The following is a 21,508-nucleotide window of genomic DNA, read 5'->3' on the forward strand; positions in this document are numbered from 1 at the left end:
TGGAGAAGGGCTGTCTAGGAGCGGGGCGTCCTGTGTGATTTGTTAGGGGAGCATATTTGGCTTTCTCTGATTGGTCCTAAGATCCAACTATATGCTGCCTACAAGAGATGCACTTTAAATATAAAGACACAAATAGGTTAAAATAGATGGAAAAATATATACAATGCTAACAATAGCATAAAAAGGCTAGAGTAGCCATATTAATAAAAGATGAAAAAGACTTCAAGATAAAGAATATTACCAAAGACAAAGAGGTATGCTTCATAATGATCAAAGGAATTTGATTTATTCAATTCATCAGGAAGACATATTAATCATAAATATATTAACACCAGAACTTCATAATAAATGAAGCAAAAAGAATGCCAGATTCCCTGCATGTACAGTTTTTCTGTGGCCTCGGTGTGAGCTGAGTATATTTCCCTACACCTTGACTTTGGCCATATGACTTGCTTTGCCCAATGGCATGAAGGTGGAAGAGGCAATGTGCCAATTCCAACCCCAGACGTGAAGAGGCATAGCAGACTTCTGCTTACTTTCTTGTGTGTCTGCACTACCCAGGAGAGGAAAGTGCCCCAGCCGGCCCACTGGTCCTAATATGATGACGGACACATAATGAAGAATTACCTGACTGACCAGCAGACTTGCAGCTTAGACCCACCCAGCCTAACCCAGAATTAGGGAGTATTATAAACAACTTTACGTCAACAAATACGGCAACTAGATTTAGGGACAACCCCCTCCAAAAGATAACAAATTCCCATTGTCTAGGACATTGAAACTGTCTACTGCAAAGAGGGATGTTTATGGAGAACACTGAGAGGCATCACCAAGGTTTCTCAGAACAATGTTTTTATATATGAATCCCAATTCAGGAGACCCTCTAAACTGGCCACACTGTGCTGGCTCAGGAAAAGTGAGAAAAAGGACGGACTATAAGCAAGTTTCCAAGTGAGTTAGGTGCTTCTTTTCTTTCCGAAAATTAAATACAGCTGCAGGAGTCCCTTCATTGTAAGTGGGGTGATCAGTGACAATCCATCCATAAAGTGCAATCCTCCAACCTCTAGATAACATATTTGGATGACCTTGCAAGGTTCTGGCAACATAAACAAAAAGGTCAGAGTGCCATGGAACTTACAATATTCATGAGAAGTTGTATTTATTGTGTTTATTTTGCAACAATAAAAATACAGTCTATTGACTGCATTGCTACTACATATCAAGTGTGATGCTAAAAAATTTTCTAAACATTGGCTTGAAAGAAACCCAATGAAGTTGATAGCATAAACTCTGCTTTATAAGCCAGGAAACTTAGGGTAATATGTCCAAAGTCACATCATGATTTAGGCCAGGTCTGATGAGTGTCAACGGCCAAATGATATCTCAGTGGTTTAGAACACAGAGTCTGCAGCCAGCCCCTGAATTGAATTCCAGCCCCACCCTTTCGTAGCCTGGGGAATCTCGTGCAAGTTACTTAATGTGTCAGCGCTTCATTTTCTTTATGTGTAAATGGAAATAAGAATGGACCCCGTTCGGGCCCAGCCTGGCCGAGGCTCTCTGCCTCGGCAGGGGAGGGTTCTTTTTTCCCTTTGGGTTCCCTTTGGAGGACATGCAAGTCTTAAAACGACCTTGATTAGTGAAGGCAGGTGAAATGGATCAGAGTAAAATCACTACCCACAGTTTCAGAGGCATAAGGTGTGCAGACATCATTACCATTTCACAGATAAGGAAAATGAGGCTTGGTGGGATGTGTGACTAGGCCAGGGTTAGTCTGGGGTGCACTGGGGATTTGAACACAGGTTGCCTGACTTTACCTCGAGCGAAGAACCTAAGGGTGAACTGGAGGCATCGCCAGCTTTTCTTCACCAGACCATTCTGCTCTGGGGTCTAGGAAAAGGCCTCCTGATTAAAAATATTCAGCAAGGAAATGTATTGGCTCAAAAACGAAATAGACTCGGGGTTTATCTAGATATTCTGAACTCCTAATGGAATAAAAGAAAAACCAAATTGCCAGTCTCTTTGCTTCTTCCTGTGTATCAGAATCCTGTTCTTCTTTTTTTTTTTTTTTTAATTTATTTATTTTTGGCTGTGTTGGGTCTTCGTTTCTGTGCAAGGGCTTTCTCTAGTTGTGGCAAGCGGGGGCCACTCTTCATCGCGGTGCGCGGGCCTCTCACTGTCGCGGCCTCTCTTGTTGCGGAGCACAGGCTCCAGACGCGCAGGCTCAGTAGTTGTGGCTCACGGGCCCAGTTGCTCCGCGGCATGTGGGATCTTCCCAGACCAGGGCTCGAACCCGTGTCCCCTGCATTGGCAGGTGGATTCTCAACCGCTGCACCACCAGGGAAGCCCCTCCTGTTTCTTTTTTATTGGAGTACAGTTGATTTACAATGTTGTGTTAGTTTCAGGTGTACAGCAAAGTGAATCAGTTCTGCATATACATGTATCCACTCTTTTTTTAGATCAGAACCCTGTTCTTCATCCAAAGTTGGAGTGGATGCTCTGGGTACCTGCCCCCCTCCGCACTCATCTCTACACACAGAAAGATCCTGACTAGGAGGGTCTGCAGTCTCTGCCTGACGGTTTTGAAACCGGAGCTGAGATAAGGAAACCCGAGCTGAGATCGACACAGCACAAGCTTTATTCAGTGGCCAAAGAATGGAGAAGTGGGAACTAAGTTCACAGATCACCTTCTCACCACGTGGGGAGAGGGATTTAATTTTAAAGAGTAAAAACAAAGGGAGGAGGAGTAAGGCTAATGATGGGGAGGCATGTGCATTAGTCTACTGGAGAAGGGCCAGGGCTTTTTTCTAGGGAGTGGGGGTGCCACCCCCTTTTTATCCTCTTTTGGTCCTTAATGTCTGGTCAGGGCCACCGGTAGGTGTGTCATTTAACATGCTAATATAGTAAAATCAGCATAATGAGACTCTGTTGGAGAGTCATTGCCATCTTGGTCCCAGCTGGTTCCATCTGGGTTTTTTGTTTGTAGCTTCCTTTCTTATCTCTGGACCCTTTAACTTAAAGATTTATGTTAACTCCTGCTAAAGGTGGGGTTTGGTGGGTTTTGAGCCAAGACCTGGAGCAGCTCTGGCAACACACCTCCCCTTCAGATTGAAAAGGGAATTTAGAAAAAATGTTGATGAAACATAGTGAGACTTGAGCTAGAGTTTCATCTTGATTTGTGTTCCCCAGAAGCAGACCCTGCGACAGAGATTTGAGTGCAAGTAGTTGAGGTGGGAAGTAGTCCCACGAATGTGGGTGCGGGAGTCGGAGAAGTGAGACAGGGAACGGGAGGCAGCCAGGGAGGGGTGTTATCAAGCAGATCTCACTGTGGACAGTGGAGGTCAGAGCTGCTGGGGAACCATAGGACACTGTCACATGTGCCTTGGTCATCCCAGCTGCGCGGTGAGGAAGCTGGAGCGTTCACCCACAGGCTCCCTGTCCAGCACTGATTGAGAACCGCTCCTGAGAGCATTAGCTTGACGGTGCTGTTGGCTTGCTCAGGGCCAAGCGTGCTCCTACAGCCAGGAAAAAACCGTCAGGCAGAGACTGCAGACCCTCCTAGTCAGGATCTTTCTGTGTGTAGAGATGAGTGCGGAGGGGGGCAGGTACCCAGAGCATCCACTCCAACTTTGGATGAAGAACAGGGTTCTGATCTAAAAAAGAGTGGATACATGTATATGTAGAACTGATTCACTTTGCTGTACACCTGAAACTAACACAACATTGTAAATTAACTACACTCCAATAAAAAAGGAACAGGATTCTGATACACAGGAAGAAGCAAAGAAAAGAGACTGGCAATTTGGTTTTTCTTTTATTCCATTAGGAGTTCAGAATATCTAGATAAACCCCGAGTCTATTTCGTTTTTGAGCCAATACATTTCCTTGCTGAATATTTTTAATCAGGAGGCCTTTTCCTAGACCCCAGAGCAGAATGGTCTGGTGAAGAAAAGCTGGCGATGCCTCCAGTTCACCCTTAGGTTCTTCGCTCGAGGTAAAGTCAGGCCACCTGTGTTCAAATCCCCAGTGCACCCTAGACTAACCCTGGCCTAGTCACACATCCCACCAAGCCTCATTTTCCTTATCTGTGAAATGGTAATGATGTCTGCACACCTTATGCCTCTGAAACTGTGGGTAATGATTACTCTGATCCATTTCACCTGCCTTCACTAATCAAGGTCCTTTTAAGACTTGCATGTCCTCCAAGCTGCACGGAGCCTAAACAATAAGATGTTTGCCTGAGTTGTTTTCCAGAAACTTGGAATCAGCTGTGTCTAGTTCTAGCTGAGCTGCTTAAGACTGAATAGGAGCACTGACCCTCCAACTGGGCATGCGCCTGTGTCCACTCCGTGACCTTTTGACATCAGAGGGCTAAAAGCTCCACCCTCAGATCGTGCTAAGCCCCGTGCATTGCCCGTGCAGAGGGCTGTAGCCTCGTTACGCCTGCGCAGAAGGAGGATTCCTGCACCTTTTTCCAATCACCTTTCCCCACGCCCCGCATGTCCCCCACGCCTCAGCCCGCCCTGCTGCTTTGTTCCTCGTCCTATAAATACAACCCTCCCGCCAGCCCCTTGCCTTCCGGGGGGGGGTGGGGGGGTGGGTTTGAGGTTTGTTCTGTGGTCTCCACAGTTGTTCGCCTTGCAAAAAACCTCTTTGGTACCAACCTCTGCGTTTCAGCATTTTGGCTTGCTGAGCGTCAGGTAAGACGAACCTGGTTCAGTAGGACCTCTCTCTGAGTGCAACATTTTTTCATAAGCCTCTACGTGTGCCACGTATCCTGTGGTACAGCTAGGAACTGAAAGATAACGCAGATAAGGCCTTAGTTTGCAAAGCTCTTACTATCTGAGAAGACGAGTAAGCCAGGGATTTTAATACAATGGAAATGGTGTTCTAGCAGAGGCAATCGCCTAAGGCTAAGAGAACAGAAAGAAATGAGGTGGGAGAGAAAGAGCAAGTCTGAAGGAGGTGACACAAGCTTGATCTTTGTGGCGGCCATGCAAACGACCCTTGCAGACAGACCTCCGCTCCAGGGAGGGTAGCTGACTGAGGGCTGCAGCCGCCGCTGCTCTGCACTTAGACCAAGGCCACACTCCACGGGCTGACTTTGGTTCAAGGCCTCCTCGATGACTGCTGAACCTTTCTTAGATGGGGTAGTGGGGTAGCAGTCCAGATGCTTCCACTCAGCCTTCTCTCCTTGTCTCCTTGCTTTCCAGCCAGACGGCTTTCCCAGCCTTTTCCAGCTCTCTCCCAAACTCTTTTCATTCAGGTATTTCTCCTTTAAAAAAAAAAAAATTCTTCAGTGTTTAATTCTATCTTGGCATCTGCTTCTTGGAGGAGCCAGACTCATTGTCCGGAAGGATAAATAGGAGTAGCTTGGCAAAGAAAGTCAGAGGAAACGGTGGGAGCACAGGCAAGGAGGCAGAAGAAGCTACAAGTACAAGAAATGGAGCCACATACAGTACCTGACGGGGAAGGAAGGGCGGGCGTGGAGTGGGAAATGTGTTCCCGAGCTAAATGGTACATTAGATGGGGAAAGTGATCAGGGTCAGATCATCAAGGACCTGTTAGGGCAGCGGTCCCCAACTTTCTTGGCACCAGGGACTGGTTTCGTGGAAGACAATGTTTCCTCAGACCGGGGTCGGAGGCGGAATGGTTCAGGAGGTAATACGAGTGATGGGGGGGCAATGGGGGGCAGCAGAGGAAGCTTCGCTCACTCGCCCGCCGCTCACCTCCTGCTGTGCAGCTGGTCCGAGGCCCAGGGCTTGGGGACCCCTGTGTTAGGGGATCTAGAACCTGTCCAGGTACAATGCGGGGGACGGACTGTCGAGTTGTAGGAAAGAGTAACAAAATCAGGTCTGCCTTGCCCGCAGGCGGCAAGGGAAGATGGACTGCTGGAGAGCAGGACTGGGAGGTGAGATAGAAGACCCTGCAGTGATGCAGGTGAGCAGTCACGAGGGCCTCACCTGGGGAGGGTAAAATGATGGAGAAGAGAGAAAAGATAGATGCAAGTGATATGCACAAGGTGAAATTGTTACAACTTGATATTCTTGGACTCTGGTGAATATGGAGGGTGGCTGAAAGTAAGGAGCTGAGGAAAATACTCAGGTTTCTAGTGGGAGCAGCCTATTCTATAGAAGCCTAACAGTTCACTGGAAACAAACTGTCCAAGAAGCACACACCTGCGTTCATTAAGCTCCATGACATTCACAACTTGCAATTCACGTGAAATTTAAAAACAAGCAAATAAGTTGTCCTTCCCCAAAAGAAACCGCCCAAATCCTCAAAAGCCACTGAAATCATCTCATGTGACACACGTTGCTAGAAATGTGGTTTCGTCAAATAATCTGGCCAACCAGTCATGTAATGAAGAGTGCCTATGGCGTTGGAGGTACATAGAGCCCAGGTGGAGCTATGCCTCAACCATAAGAGGGAGGTGAAGGTTAAGGAGTCCTTGGTATACAGGTAGAAATTGAAGTCAGGAGGCTTTAAGTGGGTAAGCCTGCTCTGGAAAGGAAGGGCCGGAGGCCAATTTATGAGTTCTCTATTGCTGCTCTAGCAAAGTACCACGATCATGGTGGCTTAAAGCAACAAATTTATAACAGTTCTTGAGGTCAGAAGTCCAAAATGGGCCTGACAGGGTTAAAATCAGGGTGTGGGCAGAGCTACATTACTTCTAGAAGCTCTAGGGGAAAATCTGTCTGTCCCTTGCCTTTTCCGGCTTCTAGAACCTGCCTGATCCCTTAGTTCATGGCTGCTTCCCAGCAGTGGACTGACTCTAATCTCTCTCTTTTTTTTTTTTAAATGGTCATCATAGTTTGTTCTTTGACTCTGACCTTCTTGCCTCCCTCTTTGACTTATAAGGACCTTTGTGATTACATTGGGCCCACTTAAATAATCCAGGAAAATCTCCCCATCTCAAGATCTTAAATCACATCTGCAAAGACCCTTTTGCCATTAAGTAACATATTCCAGGCTCTGAGGATTAGGATGTGGGTATCTTTGGAGACCATCATTCTGCCCTTCTGCAGCCAGGGACTAAATCCCGGTAAAACAAGACTATTTATGGAACAGACAAGCCTTGGAACAAGATGGATAAGGAACTAAGGGCAGGGATAACTTCCAGGCAGCCAGTTATCAGTGATACTTTCAACTCCAAGAAATCTCAGCTGTAGTTAAAGTTGCTGTGTTAGAAGAAAGGTTTTGGGTTTCTCTCCCTCTCTCTTTTCCTGCCTGTGATCTGCTTTACCAACTCAAAATTAAAAAGCTGAGACGGAGTGAGAGAGTGGCATGGACATATATACACTACCAAATGTAAAATAGATAGCTAGTGGGAAGCAGCCGCATAGCACAGGGATATCAGCTCGGTGCTTTGTGTCCACCTAGAGGGGTGGGATAGGGAGGGTGGGAAAGAGACGCAAGAGGGAGGGGATATGGGGATATATGTATACGTATAGCTGATTCACTTTGTTACACAGTAGAAACTAACACCATTGTAAAGCAATTATACTCCAATAAAGATATTTAAAATTTTTTTTAAATAAATAAAAAGTAAAAAGCTATTTTGGGTAGAATACAAGCCCTTCAGGCAGCTGCAATATGCATAAGAAGCATTACAGGGCCCAGAATACTATTGTCATTATTTTGAAGCTACTCCTCCCCAGAGGGAAACTGGCCTCTTCTGAGAAGGGCTGGTCTCGCCAACTGAAAGGGCTGTGGCCTCATGGGTTTGTTCCTGATCATGGGCTAAATCTGGGCTCGGTGCGGAGCCCCAGAAGCCCTTGAGGCTCCTAGCTCAGTCCCTCTCTGCCATTGAGAAGTCACCCCTCCATCTCTGATGACTTTAGGGCCCTATGTCAAACCCAAGATGTCATGCCCTCCTCCTGACTCACGTTCGAAATAAGCAGCCGCTCACCAACAGTTTGCTTGGAAGATGTAATGTTAAGGTCCACCCTGAATTTTCTCCTCCCCCAGCCTCAAGCAGAGTGTCTGGTCCTTCGAATTTCCCTGCCTCAAGAATTTTCTGTCATTTATGACAGCATAACTCAACAATGAGATGATGCCAGAGATCACGGATTGTCATAGGTCAAATTCCCCAGAAGCAAACCCTGAGACAAAGGTTCATTTGTAAGTGATGTACTAAGGAAGTGCTCCCAGGAGCATTGGAGGTGGGAACAGGGAAAGCAAGAAAGAGAAAAGGCTATAACTAGGCTGAAGCGTCGAGCAAAAGTGCAGCCTCAGCCTGATGCCTTGGGGAGCTCTAGAGCGCAAATTACACCTCAGAGTCTGTCCTGCCGAAAGCAAGGGAGCTGAGCTTCTCTAACCCTGCGCTGGTCAGTCATTGGCTACGGGTAACCTCCACTTCCAGCTCTGCACATCCCCTGAGCATAAACAGTGCCAGGCACAGAGGATGTACTCAGGAAAATATTTGTTGGAAACATTGGTTAATATTAGAATTATTGTCATTGGCTTTTTATCGTTGTTGCAACAATAAATAAGACATATAGTATGTGAAGCACCCAGTACAGTCCCTGGTCCATCCAGGCCACCTGAGAAGGGGGTGTGCACCCTGACTCCGTGTGTGACTGGGAGCGTGTACACTGCCTGTGTGCCCAAGGCATAATCTCCAGCAAAGGGTTTGTTTTTATGCAAATATATAAAGCAGGGGCTGCCACTGCAAAACCATCACGAATATTTTTACTGTCATTTCTCTGCAGCTAAACACAGGTGTGACAATGAAGGGAAAGGGTACAAAACTAGGTATTTTACACTGGAATTGACCTGAAAAAGAAGAGGATGACCGAAATTGGGGGGGGGGGGACAGGAAACCCTGGAAATAAGTGTGGCCTGTTTACACCTGAGACTCAATGATTGCTTGTCAATTGCCTTGAAAATGGAGTTCAGCCCTGAAATCAGACAAACCTGAGTTGAAAAGATAGCTCCCACATTTAATATGCCAGTGGCCTTGGGTGAGTGGCTTAAGTTCTGTAGGTCTCAGGTCTCAGTTTAAAATGTGGGGTGATAATAATTGTACCCTCTTCCCAGGGTTATTCTAAGGAATGAATGAGTCAGTGAATGAAGAAATGCCTTTAGCATGCCTCGCAAAGAGTACTCAATCGTTATTTTTGTTGTTGTTGTTACTTGGCTTTTAGTCCCTTCAGATTCATCCCTCTGTCCAAATCATCTATTCACTCGCTTAATGTTTCCTGATTGCTAAGTGCCCTGTCAGTGCACTTTTGTTTCTTTCTGCATTCTCTCACTCCTCTAATTATAAAGTGTTTGAATCTGCCCTTTGGAGCTCAGGGAAGGTCTAGGAGGCTGAAACCTTTTTCCTACAAGCAAGAAATGGGGGACACGGGCCTTTGTACTTGGAAGGGCCTCACGGGGTCCTGCACAGTTTCATTATTAGACAAACCAGGATCAGAGGAGCTAAACTACCCACACAGTCAAGCAGTAGAGCTGGAGTTTGAACCCAGGCAGGCAGGGTCTAGAGCCCTTCTGCTTCATCACAAGGGGGTATGATGCCCGCACTCCTCCAGGGCTTTACCAGCGGTTTGGTTGACTTCCACTATGTGACACCAAGTCACCAACCAGCCTCTAAGCCTGAAGTTCAGGAACTCAGCACTCAACAAACCCAGCAAATCTGGAGGGCTTTCAGGGGATAACAAACTTGTGACTTATCTAACTGAACGCTGGAAGCTGCATGATTGCTTGTGATTGGCCCAGGATGAATGGCTCTGCTTGTTTTCATTTCAGAAAGTATCACTTCTTGCCTGTGACACGTGGCGCTAGAGAATACATATTCTTTCCCCCAGAAAATCAGCAAAAACTAATTTCCAAAATATTTCCAACAATTCTCCAACACACAGCCTCAGCCAAATGAAATTAAATTCCACCTTTCTTGAAGGTGAGTCTTTTTATCAGTGTGACCAGTAGACTCATGTTTCATTTCAAATCCCCAAACATTGAGGCGATTGATCTTGGTAAATGTAAAGATGAATGTTTCTGAAGAGTCTACATGGAGGGACATATCCAGGCAATTACAAGTAACATCCAATAAAGAAACATAATAAATATTTAATAAGTTGAAGGAACTACTAATATAGGAGAAGAGTTAGATCAGAAAGTGTATATGTATGTGTGGAGAGACAGAGACAGAGTCAGGGAAATTACTACTTCACTACTCTCTCAATTTATATTTTTATTAGGACAAAGTCGAGTCCAGTCCTAGCCCCAGAGTTTGTACCTGTCTTCCTAATCCCTTCTATCAAAACCTTAAAATTCAGGCATATGATGAGAAATAAAGATGGAACACCTGAATTTTCAGTGAGAAATTTGGCCTTAGGAGCTGGCAATGTGTTATCAAGAAGGAAGAACTCCATTCTAGAATATCTAGGGAACAGAAACGGGGAGGCAAAATCAGGTTAGACTTGATGTTTATACCCTCTGAAGTGTACAACACAACTTAACTACATGTAGGCCTTCAAAAAAGTTAAAAATTCTTTTTATATTGAGAAAATAATCTTCATCTAGAGCTTCTGCCTAAATTCTGTCATAAACCAACCCTGTATTTTAAAAAAAAAATGACCACTGTATCATAGTGAGGTTTTTTTTTTTTTTTTTAAGGGTCGGAGAGGTTTATTAGCCCATGGCAAGATACAAAATGATTCATGATAACAACGATATTCTACCAGCCAAGTGTCACTTGGCACTATGATAACATCCTATAGGACATCCCTGGTTTCACATTTCCTAATGGGCTACCTGAAGAAATGACCCCTCAAATCAAGACCCAAACACAAAGGGATTCCAGGGGTCACTGGGGAGGAGAATGTCTGAGAAAGCCCTCTCTGATGAATGTGGGGAGGGAGTGGGGGGAAGGAAACTTTGCAGGACAATTTGGATTTCCAAACTTAGTAAGAGGGAAACAAATGCGCAAGGCAGGGTCTCCTGGGTCTGGGACAGGGGTAGGGGACAGGAGAGGCAAAACGGCAGTAGTTGGGACCTGACAGCAGGTTTCTCTCTTCTACTTCTTCCTCCCGCCTCTCTCCTTGAGTGCCAGGTGGATGATGGCACCATTAGCCATGTTGTAGTAAGCCAGTGAGTTGGAATCCTTGATGAAAATGCCCTCATACTGCAGCTTCTGTTTCCCTGCTGGCATGCCCGTGGCTTTGTGAATCTTCACCTTGATGACAGAGACCTGGTCTGTGAGTGGGAGGGTGAAGACCAGCACCTGTCCGTTCAGCTTCCATTCCGTCTTATCCTGCATGTTGGGCACCTGGACTTTGATGGACACTGGACCCTTGTTTCTGCACAGAAACTCCTCCTCTGGCATGAGGCTGTCCTCGGTCTTCAGTTTCTTGGAGGCAGGCTCATCTTCCATGGGAGGTGGGGGGTGGACAGGCGGCATAGGGGCTGGAGCTGGGATGGGTGCCACAGGCGGTGCGGGCACGAAAGCTGTCGGCACAATCATGGGTGGTGGGCGGGGTGCCATGATAGGAGGGGCCGAGGGAGGCATGGGCACCACGTTGATCCTGGGCACATGGATGATCGGTGGCATGGGGGCGATCACCGAGCCGGGGGGCAGTCGGACCACTGATGCCATCGGGAGCCGGGGCATGACGGGTACTGCAGACACAACTGTGGTACGGACGGGAGGTGGCATCGCGGGTGGCCGGGGCACCGAGGTAATGGGTGGGGCTGAGCTGGGGATGTTGGTGGCTGAAGACGGAGGTGGTGGCTGCTGGGGGATTTCATTGGGCTTGCTGGGGCCAATCTTCTCTTTGGTATCATCTTCTGGCACCAAGCCCTTAGCCTTGTGGATGGCCTCGATCTGCTCCTGGAGGGTGATATTGGCCTGGGCAGCCTGCTGCGTCCGGGCCATGCTGCCGGAATGGCCATCCCAGGTCACCTTTTCCTCTGGCTTCTGGATCTCCTCCTCGCCAATCTTCTTACCAATGGCCGTTTCCTCTACACCAAAGATGTCGGTACGCCGCTCAGCCAGCTGTTTCAAGCTGCTCTCAATATCCAGACCTGGTGCGTACACCTCATCATCACTCTGCTTCTCACGAATGGAGCGATCTCGCTGCTCCAGCCAACGGGGGTCAAGAAGCCCAATGCGCATGTGTTCCTGCATTTTGCTGGCAGGGATCTTCTCCCCAGTGATGGGGGACACGAGATATTCATCTGGAGCAGGGGCTGGAGGCAGGGGCTTGGAAGCTTTTGGGTCATAGTCCTTCCAGACAATGACCTGGTCTGGAGTTGGGGGCAGAGGCGGTGGCATGGGTGTCTCTGGAGGTGGGGGCACTTTCTGTCCTTCTTCTTCATCATCTGAACCCTCATCCATGTCTTGCACTTGGGTGTCCTGGTCCAGCTGGGACGGAGGCTCCTCCGCCTTCTCCTGTTTCTCGTCCTCCTCATCAGACTCGACCTCCATCTCGACCTCCTCACTCTCCCCAAACTTCTCGTAGCGCTCCTGAATGAGGATTCGGGCCCCCAGCTCCTCTGGGGTGGTGGGGGGAGGGAAGTTCCCTTGCTCATTGGGTTGGAAGTCCACTGTTTCCACCACCACAAAATCATGCCAGTCAATCTGAGCATAGGCCACCCGTTCCTTTTCCTTCTCCTCCTCTTCCTTCTTCCTCTCACGCTCCTGAAACTTGGCCCACTCCACTCGGTAACACACCTGGTCCAAAACTTCCCGGGGGTTCTCTGCCTCTTTCTTGAGCTTGGTAAATAAGCCTTTGGGTGGAATCAAGATCTTGGTATACTGTTCCACCAGCTTCGTGAAGTAGTTGAAAAGGCTGTGTTGCGGGCGAAGGAAGTCATAGTGGTAGCTGCTCTGCTCTGTCTGCATCAGCTGGGTCAGAAACCGGCGCCCATTCCTGGCCACAAACTGCGCCGTCAGCTTCACCACGTCCAGGTCGAAGGCTGAGATGGAGGGGGGGTCTGCAATGAACTCGAACTCGGGAGGGGGCTCTTGGGGCACGATGGTCTCTTGGATCACTTGGGCTTGAACCTTCTGGGGCAGCTGCTGCGGGGTGGCTTGCTCCTGCTGCATGACCTTGGGGCCGGCAGCCGAGGGCTCCTGGGCTTTCCCCTCCTTGAACTCGCTGACCTTGTGGCGGTAGTAGGCATGGTAAGGGTCACTGGGGTTCAGGAAGTTGAACTTGGGGTTGTTGATCTCGTTCTGTCGTATCCTAGCTTCAAATTCAGGTCCGTTTCTGGCCACGAAGCTGGCAGTCTTGTCAACGATATTCCTGACCTCTGGAGGAGGGTAAATAATACCCACCACTGGCTTGGAAGGGGTAGAATCCTCCTTTGAAGATGCTTCCTCTTCCGTGGGCTGTTTGGGCTCGGTGGGCGCGGGCAGCGGCGGGGGCACCGCCTGCACGGGTCCGGCCGGCATGACTGCGACGCTCAGGGCTGCCAGTCCGCCTCTGTATAGGTGAGCGGTGTGGCGTCAAAGCGGCTTCCCCGTACCAACAGTACAACAAGCTCGCAAGATGGCGGCAGCCAAGCGACTCTTCGCCGGGGGGAGGGGGGGGGGAGGCTGACGCACTTCCGGGGCCGCCCCTTCTCCGTCCATAGTGAGGTTTTAAGAATCAAATGGGCTAATGTGTTTAAGATCCTGGCTATTCTCTTAGTGAAGAAATGAGCCCTTGGGCCCCCAGGGCCCCCGGGGCTCACATGTCTCTCATTTTCAAGCTCTCAGATGCCTGTTACACGATCATTCAGATATTAGACTAAAGTTCCAGCTCTGCCTCTTACCAGCTGTGTGACCTTGGGCAAGCAACTTCACCTCTCTGAGCTTCAATTGCTTCATCTGTAAATGGGGATAATAGTAATGCTTCCTACTTTATGGATTTGTTAAGATTAAGAAGAGGTGTGTACAGTTCTTCCCACAAGTCTGGACTAGCTAAGTGTTCCAGGTGTGTTAACTATTATTCATTTTATTATGATTATCTTTGTGTTCAATTTCAGTTATACTCCCAGTGAGAAGAACTGATCACCGGCCCTCCTCAGAGATCCTCTGTATTTACAGAAAGGCTTCCTTGCTTTTCACACCCATTTCCTCAAGTTCTTTTAAATGCCAAGTGCTAACAATTCCCTAAAACCGTATTAATATGAAAAAAAATTTCCCTGAGTCTCATGTGATCTTTCAGGTCAGGACAAAAGCCAAGTACGAAAGGGGGATTCTTGCCATGGGGCACATTCTAAATTTACTGATGCAATTTATAATTGCACTGAGAAATTTTGTTCCAAAATTTGCATTAATGGAATTTTGAGTTTTTTATCACAGAGAAAAAAGCGAAGAATATGGATGAAGATGGCTCTCTGACGAATGAGGTTGAGATGTGCTCTCTCAACTCACAATAATAAACAATTTTTCCATGTCCAGATCTATTTATAATAGGTGCCGTTGACACGGCACCTGCCTGTTAAAAAGTTGTTATAATAGGTGCCGTTGACAACCTCCCCGGATCTTTCTCTACCTGGCCTGCACCATCCCCCAGCTTCTACAATTACTGGCTGTTGATGCTTCCACCTGTGCCTGTCTCCGGAGACTTGCCCTTGGCTGATGAGCTGCCTAGTCTAAAAATGCCTGGGAGCTATGATCCCTATGCCCAAGGACAGCCTAAGGTCAATGACTGACTGAAATGGGAATATAAAAGCCCAGGCCCCTGAAGCTAGGAACTCTCTAGTTCCTCCCCGGGTCAGGCTTAACCTCACCTGTGTTTCCATCTCTCCTTACCTCTTTGCCTTCCTTGTCCTTCCCTCCCTTACAGGTCTCTGTTGAGGTATCTCCTCAATGAATCATTTGCACAAGAATCACCACTTTGGCTCTGCTTTGAAGGAACTCAGCCTCAGATGTTGGCCCCTGACAAGTCAAACTAGCTAGTAGTAGAGTTCATGGGGCCCATTGTGAAAGGGACTGAATCACAGCACATGAAGATCATGAGCCAAAGTATAGAAACGGCGGTGGGGAGGGGCATTTTAAATAATCAGCATCGTCATTATCCCTGAATTTTCCACACTGTATAGTTTGTAAAAGTCTTTCACATGTATCTCAGGTGAGCATCTTCCTCTGTTTGAGGTGGACACACTGAGGCACAAAGAGATCAGACTCGGCCTGTTCAGATACATAGTAAATATGTGGTAGCTATTGCTTGCACTAATTGTTTAAACACCATGCCAGATACTGTAGGTTGACTCACTCAATACCCAACCCAACTCTCTTCTCTTCCTCTACTCTAGAGGCTAGAAAGTGCAGTGCATACTTTCCCAGAATCCTTAGCACCTGCTGGTATCCATGTGTCATGTCTCTGGTCAATGAAATGAAATCTCCTGGGGGAGGGCTTTTCTCCCAGAATAAAAAGGCAAAGTCTCAAAATGAAATGCATATCTTCTTCCCACCTGCCTGGAACAGGGACATGAGGCCAGAGGAGCACCAGGTACCCAGGAAGGAAAGGAGGATGAGGTGTGGGAGATGATGGAGCAGAACAAGACAACAGCCTGAAAGACTGAGAACCTCCTGGAGCTGGTACCCAAGCTGTGGATGGCCCGCCTCCTGTGACTGGCAGCCAAACATGAATGTTAACTCGGACGGATCTTGATGCTGCCTTAGAGAAATTTGGAAATGCTGCTCATGGTTAGGAAACAAGTTCACGTATTACTTAAAAGGTTAGAAACAGGCGTATGAAAAACATCGATAGAGTAGCAAATTTATTCAGCCTGCTAAAGAGAAAAGTCATGGAAGATCATGACAAATGGCTCAGTTTTTCAATGAGGTAGGACCTAACTCCAACCCTCCAAAAAACTGAGACATCCTCACGTACCTGGATGCAAAATGCTTTCATTCCTACTGAACATAGCCCAAGCATTATTTTATGTTACCTAATATATATTGATTAATAAATAGCTGCCCTATGAGAGGTTCTGTATCACCTGCTCTTTATATGTGACAATCAAGGCTCTGAAAGTCTGCTGCCCACTAGGCTATTTGAATTTAAATCTAAATTTAAATTAAAAATTCTGTCATACAGAGTGAAGTAAGTCAGAAAGAGAAAAATACATATGCTACCGCATATATATGGAGTTTAAAAAAAAATGGTACTGATGAACCTAGTTGCAGGGCAGGAATAAAGATGTAGACATAGAGAATGGACGTGAGGTCACGGGGTGGGAGGGGGAAGCTGGGGTGAAGTAAGAGTAGCATTGACCTATATACACTACCAAATGTAAAATAGTCAGCTAGTGGGAAACAGCAGCATAGCACAGGGAGATCAGCTCAGTGATGTGCAATGAGGGGTGGGATAGGGAGGGTGGGAGGGAGACGCAAGAGGGAGGGGATATGGGGATATATGTATACATATAGCTGATTCACTTTATTGTACAGCAGAAACTAACAACATTTAAAGCAATTATAATCCAATAAAGATGGAAAAAAATAAATATCACCCTGGTGAGAGAAGGAAAAAAAAAAAAGAACAGAATATCTTTCTCCTTCGCTCTACCCTGTATATGTGTGGGGATAGGGGTGAAGACTAGGGTCCATGAGAAATTTATTTCACTTCATTTCACCTTTGTTTATTTCCTTCTTTTTACGCGTCCAGCTGAAATGGACCTTACCAGTATTCCTCATCCCTTACATTTTACCCACGTCCTTTTCAGGATCTTCTCTCGGTAGTCAGTAAAGCATCCAGCCAGGGTCTGTGAAAGCACAGCATCACAGCAATGCCAAGGACACTATGATGGTGATAAATGAACTTAAACTCAAAAGAAATCTGGGACCCTCCAAGGAGAACAGATGAAAAATCACCTTTTTCCGGTGTGATTTATCTGAAGTCATTTATGAAAAGACTTTGCAAGGCAAACAGGCCACATCAGAGGTGCTTATCTCTCAGGGAAATTCAACCACCAAAGAGGACAAGATCGTTTCTATACAGCAAGGCCCTTAAATGCAAGCCAACTGCTTCATCTGGGGCTCAACATGAGAGGGGGGAGAAATGACTTTTGTAGCATTTTAAACAGAGAGTGCTGAGTATACACAAAGTCGTGGTTTTTTTGACACTTTATTGATGATTTAAAAGATTTTCAAGGGTAATTTTGACTCTACACAATTTTTGCCTTATGTGCTGACTTTACACCCTAACTCCCACATAAGACATTACTCCACTCTTGTCTTTTAGCTCCTGAGGCCTCAAGAGTCATTCATATTATATGAGTTTCTCAAAAGGCTCTCTGATTCTAATCGAAACTGTCCCACTAAATCCTAGCGTTCATGTTTGCTTTTAAACAACATACACCTGGCTTTAAATTGTAGAAGCTTTTTCCCATCTCGTTTTGGCTTCTTTTAGCATTGGGAGCTCCGGCCCCAAAGAGCTTAGGATCAGATGGGCTTTGAAGTTAATTATTAAAGCAGCAATTATACAAGTGAGAAGAGTGAAATTGGAAATGAATCCAGCCGCAGATGGCGGGGTGAGTTTGAGAGGACCGAGGGCCACAGACACAACCGAGCAATCAACCTGGGGTTTACATAAGCAAATGAGAAGGACCACCATGTGCTTTAGGAAATAACTAAATGGACCTTTCTCTGTATTTCAACCTTGGTATCAAGAGTGAATGCAGGGCTTCCCTGGTGGCGCAGTGGTTGAGAATCTGCCTGCTAATGCAGAGGACACGGGTTCGAGCCCTGGTCTGGGAAGACCCCACATGCCGCGGAGCGACTAGGCCCATGAGCCACAATTGCTGAGCCTGCGCGTCTGGAGCCTGTGCTCCGCAACAAGAGAGGCTGCGATAGTGAGAGGCCCGCGCACCGCGATGAAGAGTGGCCCCTGCTCGCCGCAACTAGAGAAAGCCCTCGCACAGAAACGAAGACCCAACACAGCCAAAAATAAATAAATTTTTAAAAAAAGAGTGAATGCAGTTCTCAAACATAGCCTGGCCGTAGGGAGAGAGATGATGACCCTAAAAGGAGGCACACCTCTGCTTCAGAGTAATCTTTCAGTTCAGCACCTGGGGGACCTTGAAAAATGACTTCATTTTCTTATTTAAAAAGAGAAGAGGGTCTTCTCACAGTGTGTTCCATGGAACGCCAGTTGTGAACAGTGTTCCATTTGGTAAAAGTGTTCTACAGTCAAATAAGTACAGCCTTGCAAGTTTCCTTTGCCATATTCCCCTCTTGGAAATTCACAATGTACATGAGCAAATTAAAGGCCCTGAGAAGTCCTGTAGTAAAGAGACTCTGCTTAAACTAAGTCTGTCCCAAACATTCTTGAGCATAGATAGCACTTTTGGTGAAACAATAAAGTGTGCTCCAAGGAACCCACGTTGAGAAAACTCAAACTTCATGTAAGTTCTGCGAGGGTAAAAGTACATCTATTTGTTCACATTGCTCCTGGTACAGAGTAAACTCGGGGTTCCCAAGCTATGGCCAGTATGCCAAATCTAGCCCGTGAGCTAAGTATGTTTTTACACACTCTGAAGTGATTGAAAGATTATATGAAATTCAAAATCCAGTGTCCATAAATTTTTAGAATATAGCCACAGCCACTTTTGTTTATGTATCTTCTATGACTGCTTTTGAACCACAGTGGCAGAGTTGAGGAACTGTGACAATGGCCCACAAAGCCTAAGATGCCTCCCTCTCTGGCCCTTTACAGGAAAGGTGTGCAGAGCTCTGGAGTAGACAATTAAATTGTGCAAATGAACCAAAGTCTGTTCTTACCACTCTCCATACAAGATGCCTCATTTTCTGGGGAGAGGATCAAGGTTATAACGAGCTTCAGAATGAGATCTTCATTTCCTAAAACATTGGTCTTCATTATCTTTTATTCTGGTCTCTGCTGTAGCTTAGCATTGATTTGAGCTGAGCCAGTGCTTGAATTCCAGGTCTTTCCATCCCTCACATTGCTCCTAGTTTGCTTCACACGAGTCTTTCCCAGAGAACAGTTATACTCAGGTGGCGATGTCAGGAGAGAGATACGGAAAGGGGGAACATAGGGTGGCGGAGTGGTTAAGAATCCACTTGCCAATGCAGGGGACACGGGTTCGATCCTTGGTCTGGGAAGATCCCACATGCTGCGGAGCAACAAAGCCCACGTGCCACAACTACTGAGCCTGCACTCCAGAGCCCCCGTGCCACAACTACTGAGCCCACGTGCAACAACTACTGAAGCCCACGTGCCTAGAACCCGTGCTCCACAACAAGAGAAGCCACCACAATAAGCCCATGCACCGCAACGAAGAGTAACCCTGCTCGCTGCAACTAGAGAAAGCCCGCCCGCAGCAACGAAGACCCAACGCAGCCAAAAATAAATAAAATAAAGAAATAAATGTTTAAAAAAAAAAGAAATTAAAGTTTGGGTGGCTTTAGCTGGGATGTTAGGTTTGTAAAAGCATCACCCACCACTTTTGGGGGGAAGGTAAGGGATAAACAAAGGCAAAAAGAGGAAAGATGGGAAGGGCTCTTTCAACTTGTTTGTAAACATTCTGATGGAGGGCAGAAGTCAGCCACTGAGAAAAGACCAGGTACATGGATTCTTGTGACTCCAATCCCAACTGAAGAAGCAACATGGGGCACTGAAGTCATTAAGACCATGATTTGAATCCTGGCCCTGCCGCTTAGTTTCCATGTCACCCTAGGCAACAAGCTTAACTCATGGGGGGATGGACAGAAGACAGTCATGGTGAGAATTGAATAAGACGGTTTTTATTTAACAACCACTGTTGGAAGAATAAAGTCTCTTAATCCTCACCACGACCCTGAGGAAGGAACTATTGTTGTCATTCCTATTTCACAGATGGGAAGACTGAGACACAGAGAGGACACATGCCAGAGCCTGGATTTAAACCCAGGAAGTCTGGTTATAGCTTCTGTGCTCATAACAACTGGACACACACAGACTGGCATACGTTAAACATTTGATAAATGTCAGTTTTAAAATACCTCTTAAAATGAAAAAAAAAAAACCCACGTTATTAGCCTGCTATTTTTCAATATGTATATGAAGAGCAGGAGCCTCTGGAGTTGGACCAACCGTTGTTCCAATTCTCGGTCCACCGGTTACTACAGAATTCAGTGAATATTTATGTGAGGATCAGGTGTGTTACTCCACCTGCAAACTTTAATGTTATCTGTAAAATGAAGATAATAGCACCTACCTTACAGCGTTGCTTAAAGATCAATTGAGATAATGCCCTCGGTGTAGCTACAGAGAGTCCAGAATATGATGACAGCCTACTGCCTCATGGAAGCTACCTTGTTTTACCTAGAACATCCTGCCCTGCCTTCTCTCGTGAAATCCTGTTCATTCTTCCGCCTCAGTCCTGCTCCCCGGGACTTCCCTGACGGTCCAGTGGTTAAGACTCCATGCTTCCAGTGCAGGGGCATAGATTCGATCCCTGGTTGGGGAACTAAGATCCCCCATGCCACGTGGTGTGGCAAAAAAAAAAAAAATTTTTTTTAATTAAAAAAAATCCTGCTCCCCAATTCTCCTGGGCCGCTTGTTAGAATTCCACCTCCTTTCCATCATGAAGGGAGCTTCGTGTGGGTCTGTCTCCCTGAATCAGGTGAGTTCCTGAGGTCAGGGATGATGACTCCTTCACCTTGGAAGGAACCTTAGCAAGAATTCACCTGAAAACACCACCAGGGAAATAACTGTCTCTGTTTCCCTAAGGACTCAGCCCAATTTTCCAGCCAGAACAATCTGACTTTTTTCATGCATGCACCATGCCTTTCCTCTGCCCATCCTTCCTATCCTCCCTCAGGATAACAGCCCAAATCCTCAGCATGGCCCACTGGACCTCCCCCACCTCTCTCCACCATCTCCCTTCTCCTCTCTGAGCTCCAGCCACGCCAGCCCTCCTTCTCTTCCTCAAATGTGCCAATTCATATTTGCTGTTCTTTGGGCCAGGAATATCCTTTCCCTCCAGCACCCACCTCACTCTTCACCTGGCTCACTCTCCCTCATCCTTCAGGGAAGCCCTCAGACAAGGTCACATGCGCCTACTGGATGCCCTCAAAGACCCTGTACTTCTTCCTAAGTGCTGGCACCATTATAGCGACATAATCGTGTCGACATTGCATCTTATTGCCTGTCTCCCCTATAGACCAGCCCTGCCCACTAGAACCATGATGGGAGTCATAAATGTCATTTTAAATGTTCTTGCAGCACATTTTTAAAAAATGAAAAGAAGCAGATGAAATTAATTGTACTAGTACATTTTATTTAACCCAATATCCAAAATACTACCATTTCAACACGTCATCAATATAAAAAAATTATTGAAGGTATACTTCACATTTTTTTTCATTTTAAGTCTTCAAAATCAACATGTGTATTTTATACCTAGAGGACAACGCAATTTGGACCAGCCACATATCAAGTGTTCAATAGCCACGTCTGTCTCGTGGCTATCACAGTGAACAGCTCAGCTTTTTTTTTTTTTTTTTTTTTTATTTATTTATTTTTGGCTGCATTGGGTCTTCGTTGCAGTGCACGGGCTTTCTCTA

General features: G+C 46.5%; 1 protein-coding gene across 1 annotated transcript; it reads right to left on the minus strand.

Moving 5' to 3' along the window:
* Positions 1-10,622: 10,622 nt before the first annotated feature.
* On the minus strand, positions 10,623-13,498 carry LOC133094781 (splicing factor 3A subunit 1-like). Its single transcript, XM_061195506.1, has one exon. The coding sequence runs from the start codon at positions 13,397-13,399 to the stop codon at positions 11,021-11,023; it is 2,379 nt and encodes a 792-aa protein (XP_061051489.1). The 5' UTR covers positions 13,400-13,498; the 3' UTR covers positions 10,623-11,020.
* Positions 13,499-21,508: the final 8,010 nt, after the last annotated feature.

This window comes from Eubalaena glacialis, chromosome 7 (assembly GCF_028564815.1).
Source record: "Eubalaena glacialis isolate mEubGla1 chromosome 7, mEubGla1.1.hap2.+ XY, whole genome shotgun sequence".
Taxonomy (NCBI): domain Eukaryota; kingdom Metazoa; phylum Chordata; class Mammalia; order Artiodactyla; family Balaenidae; genus Eubalaena; species Eubalaena glacialis.

What these genes read in the sequence shown, in the direction of transcription:
- LOC133094781 (XM_061195506.1), bottom strand. Translation starts at nt 13,399, where the DNA reads ATGCCGGCCGGACCCGTGCAGGCGGTGCCCCCGCCGCTGCCCGCGCCC.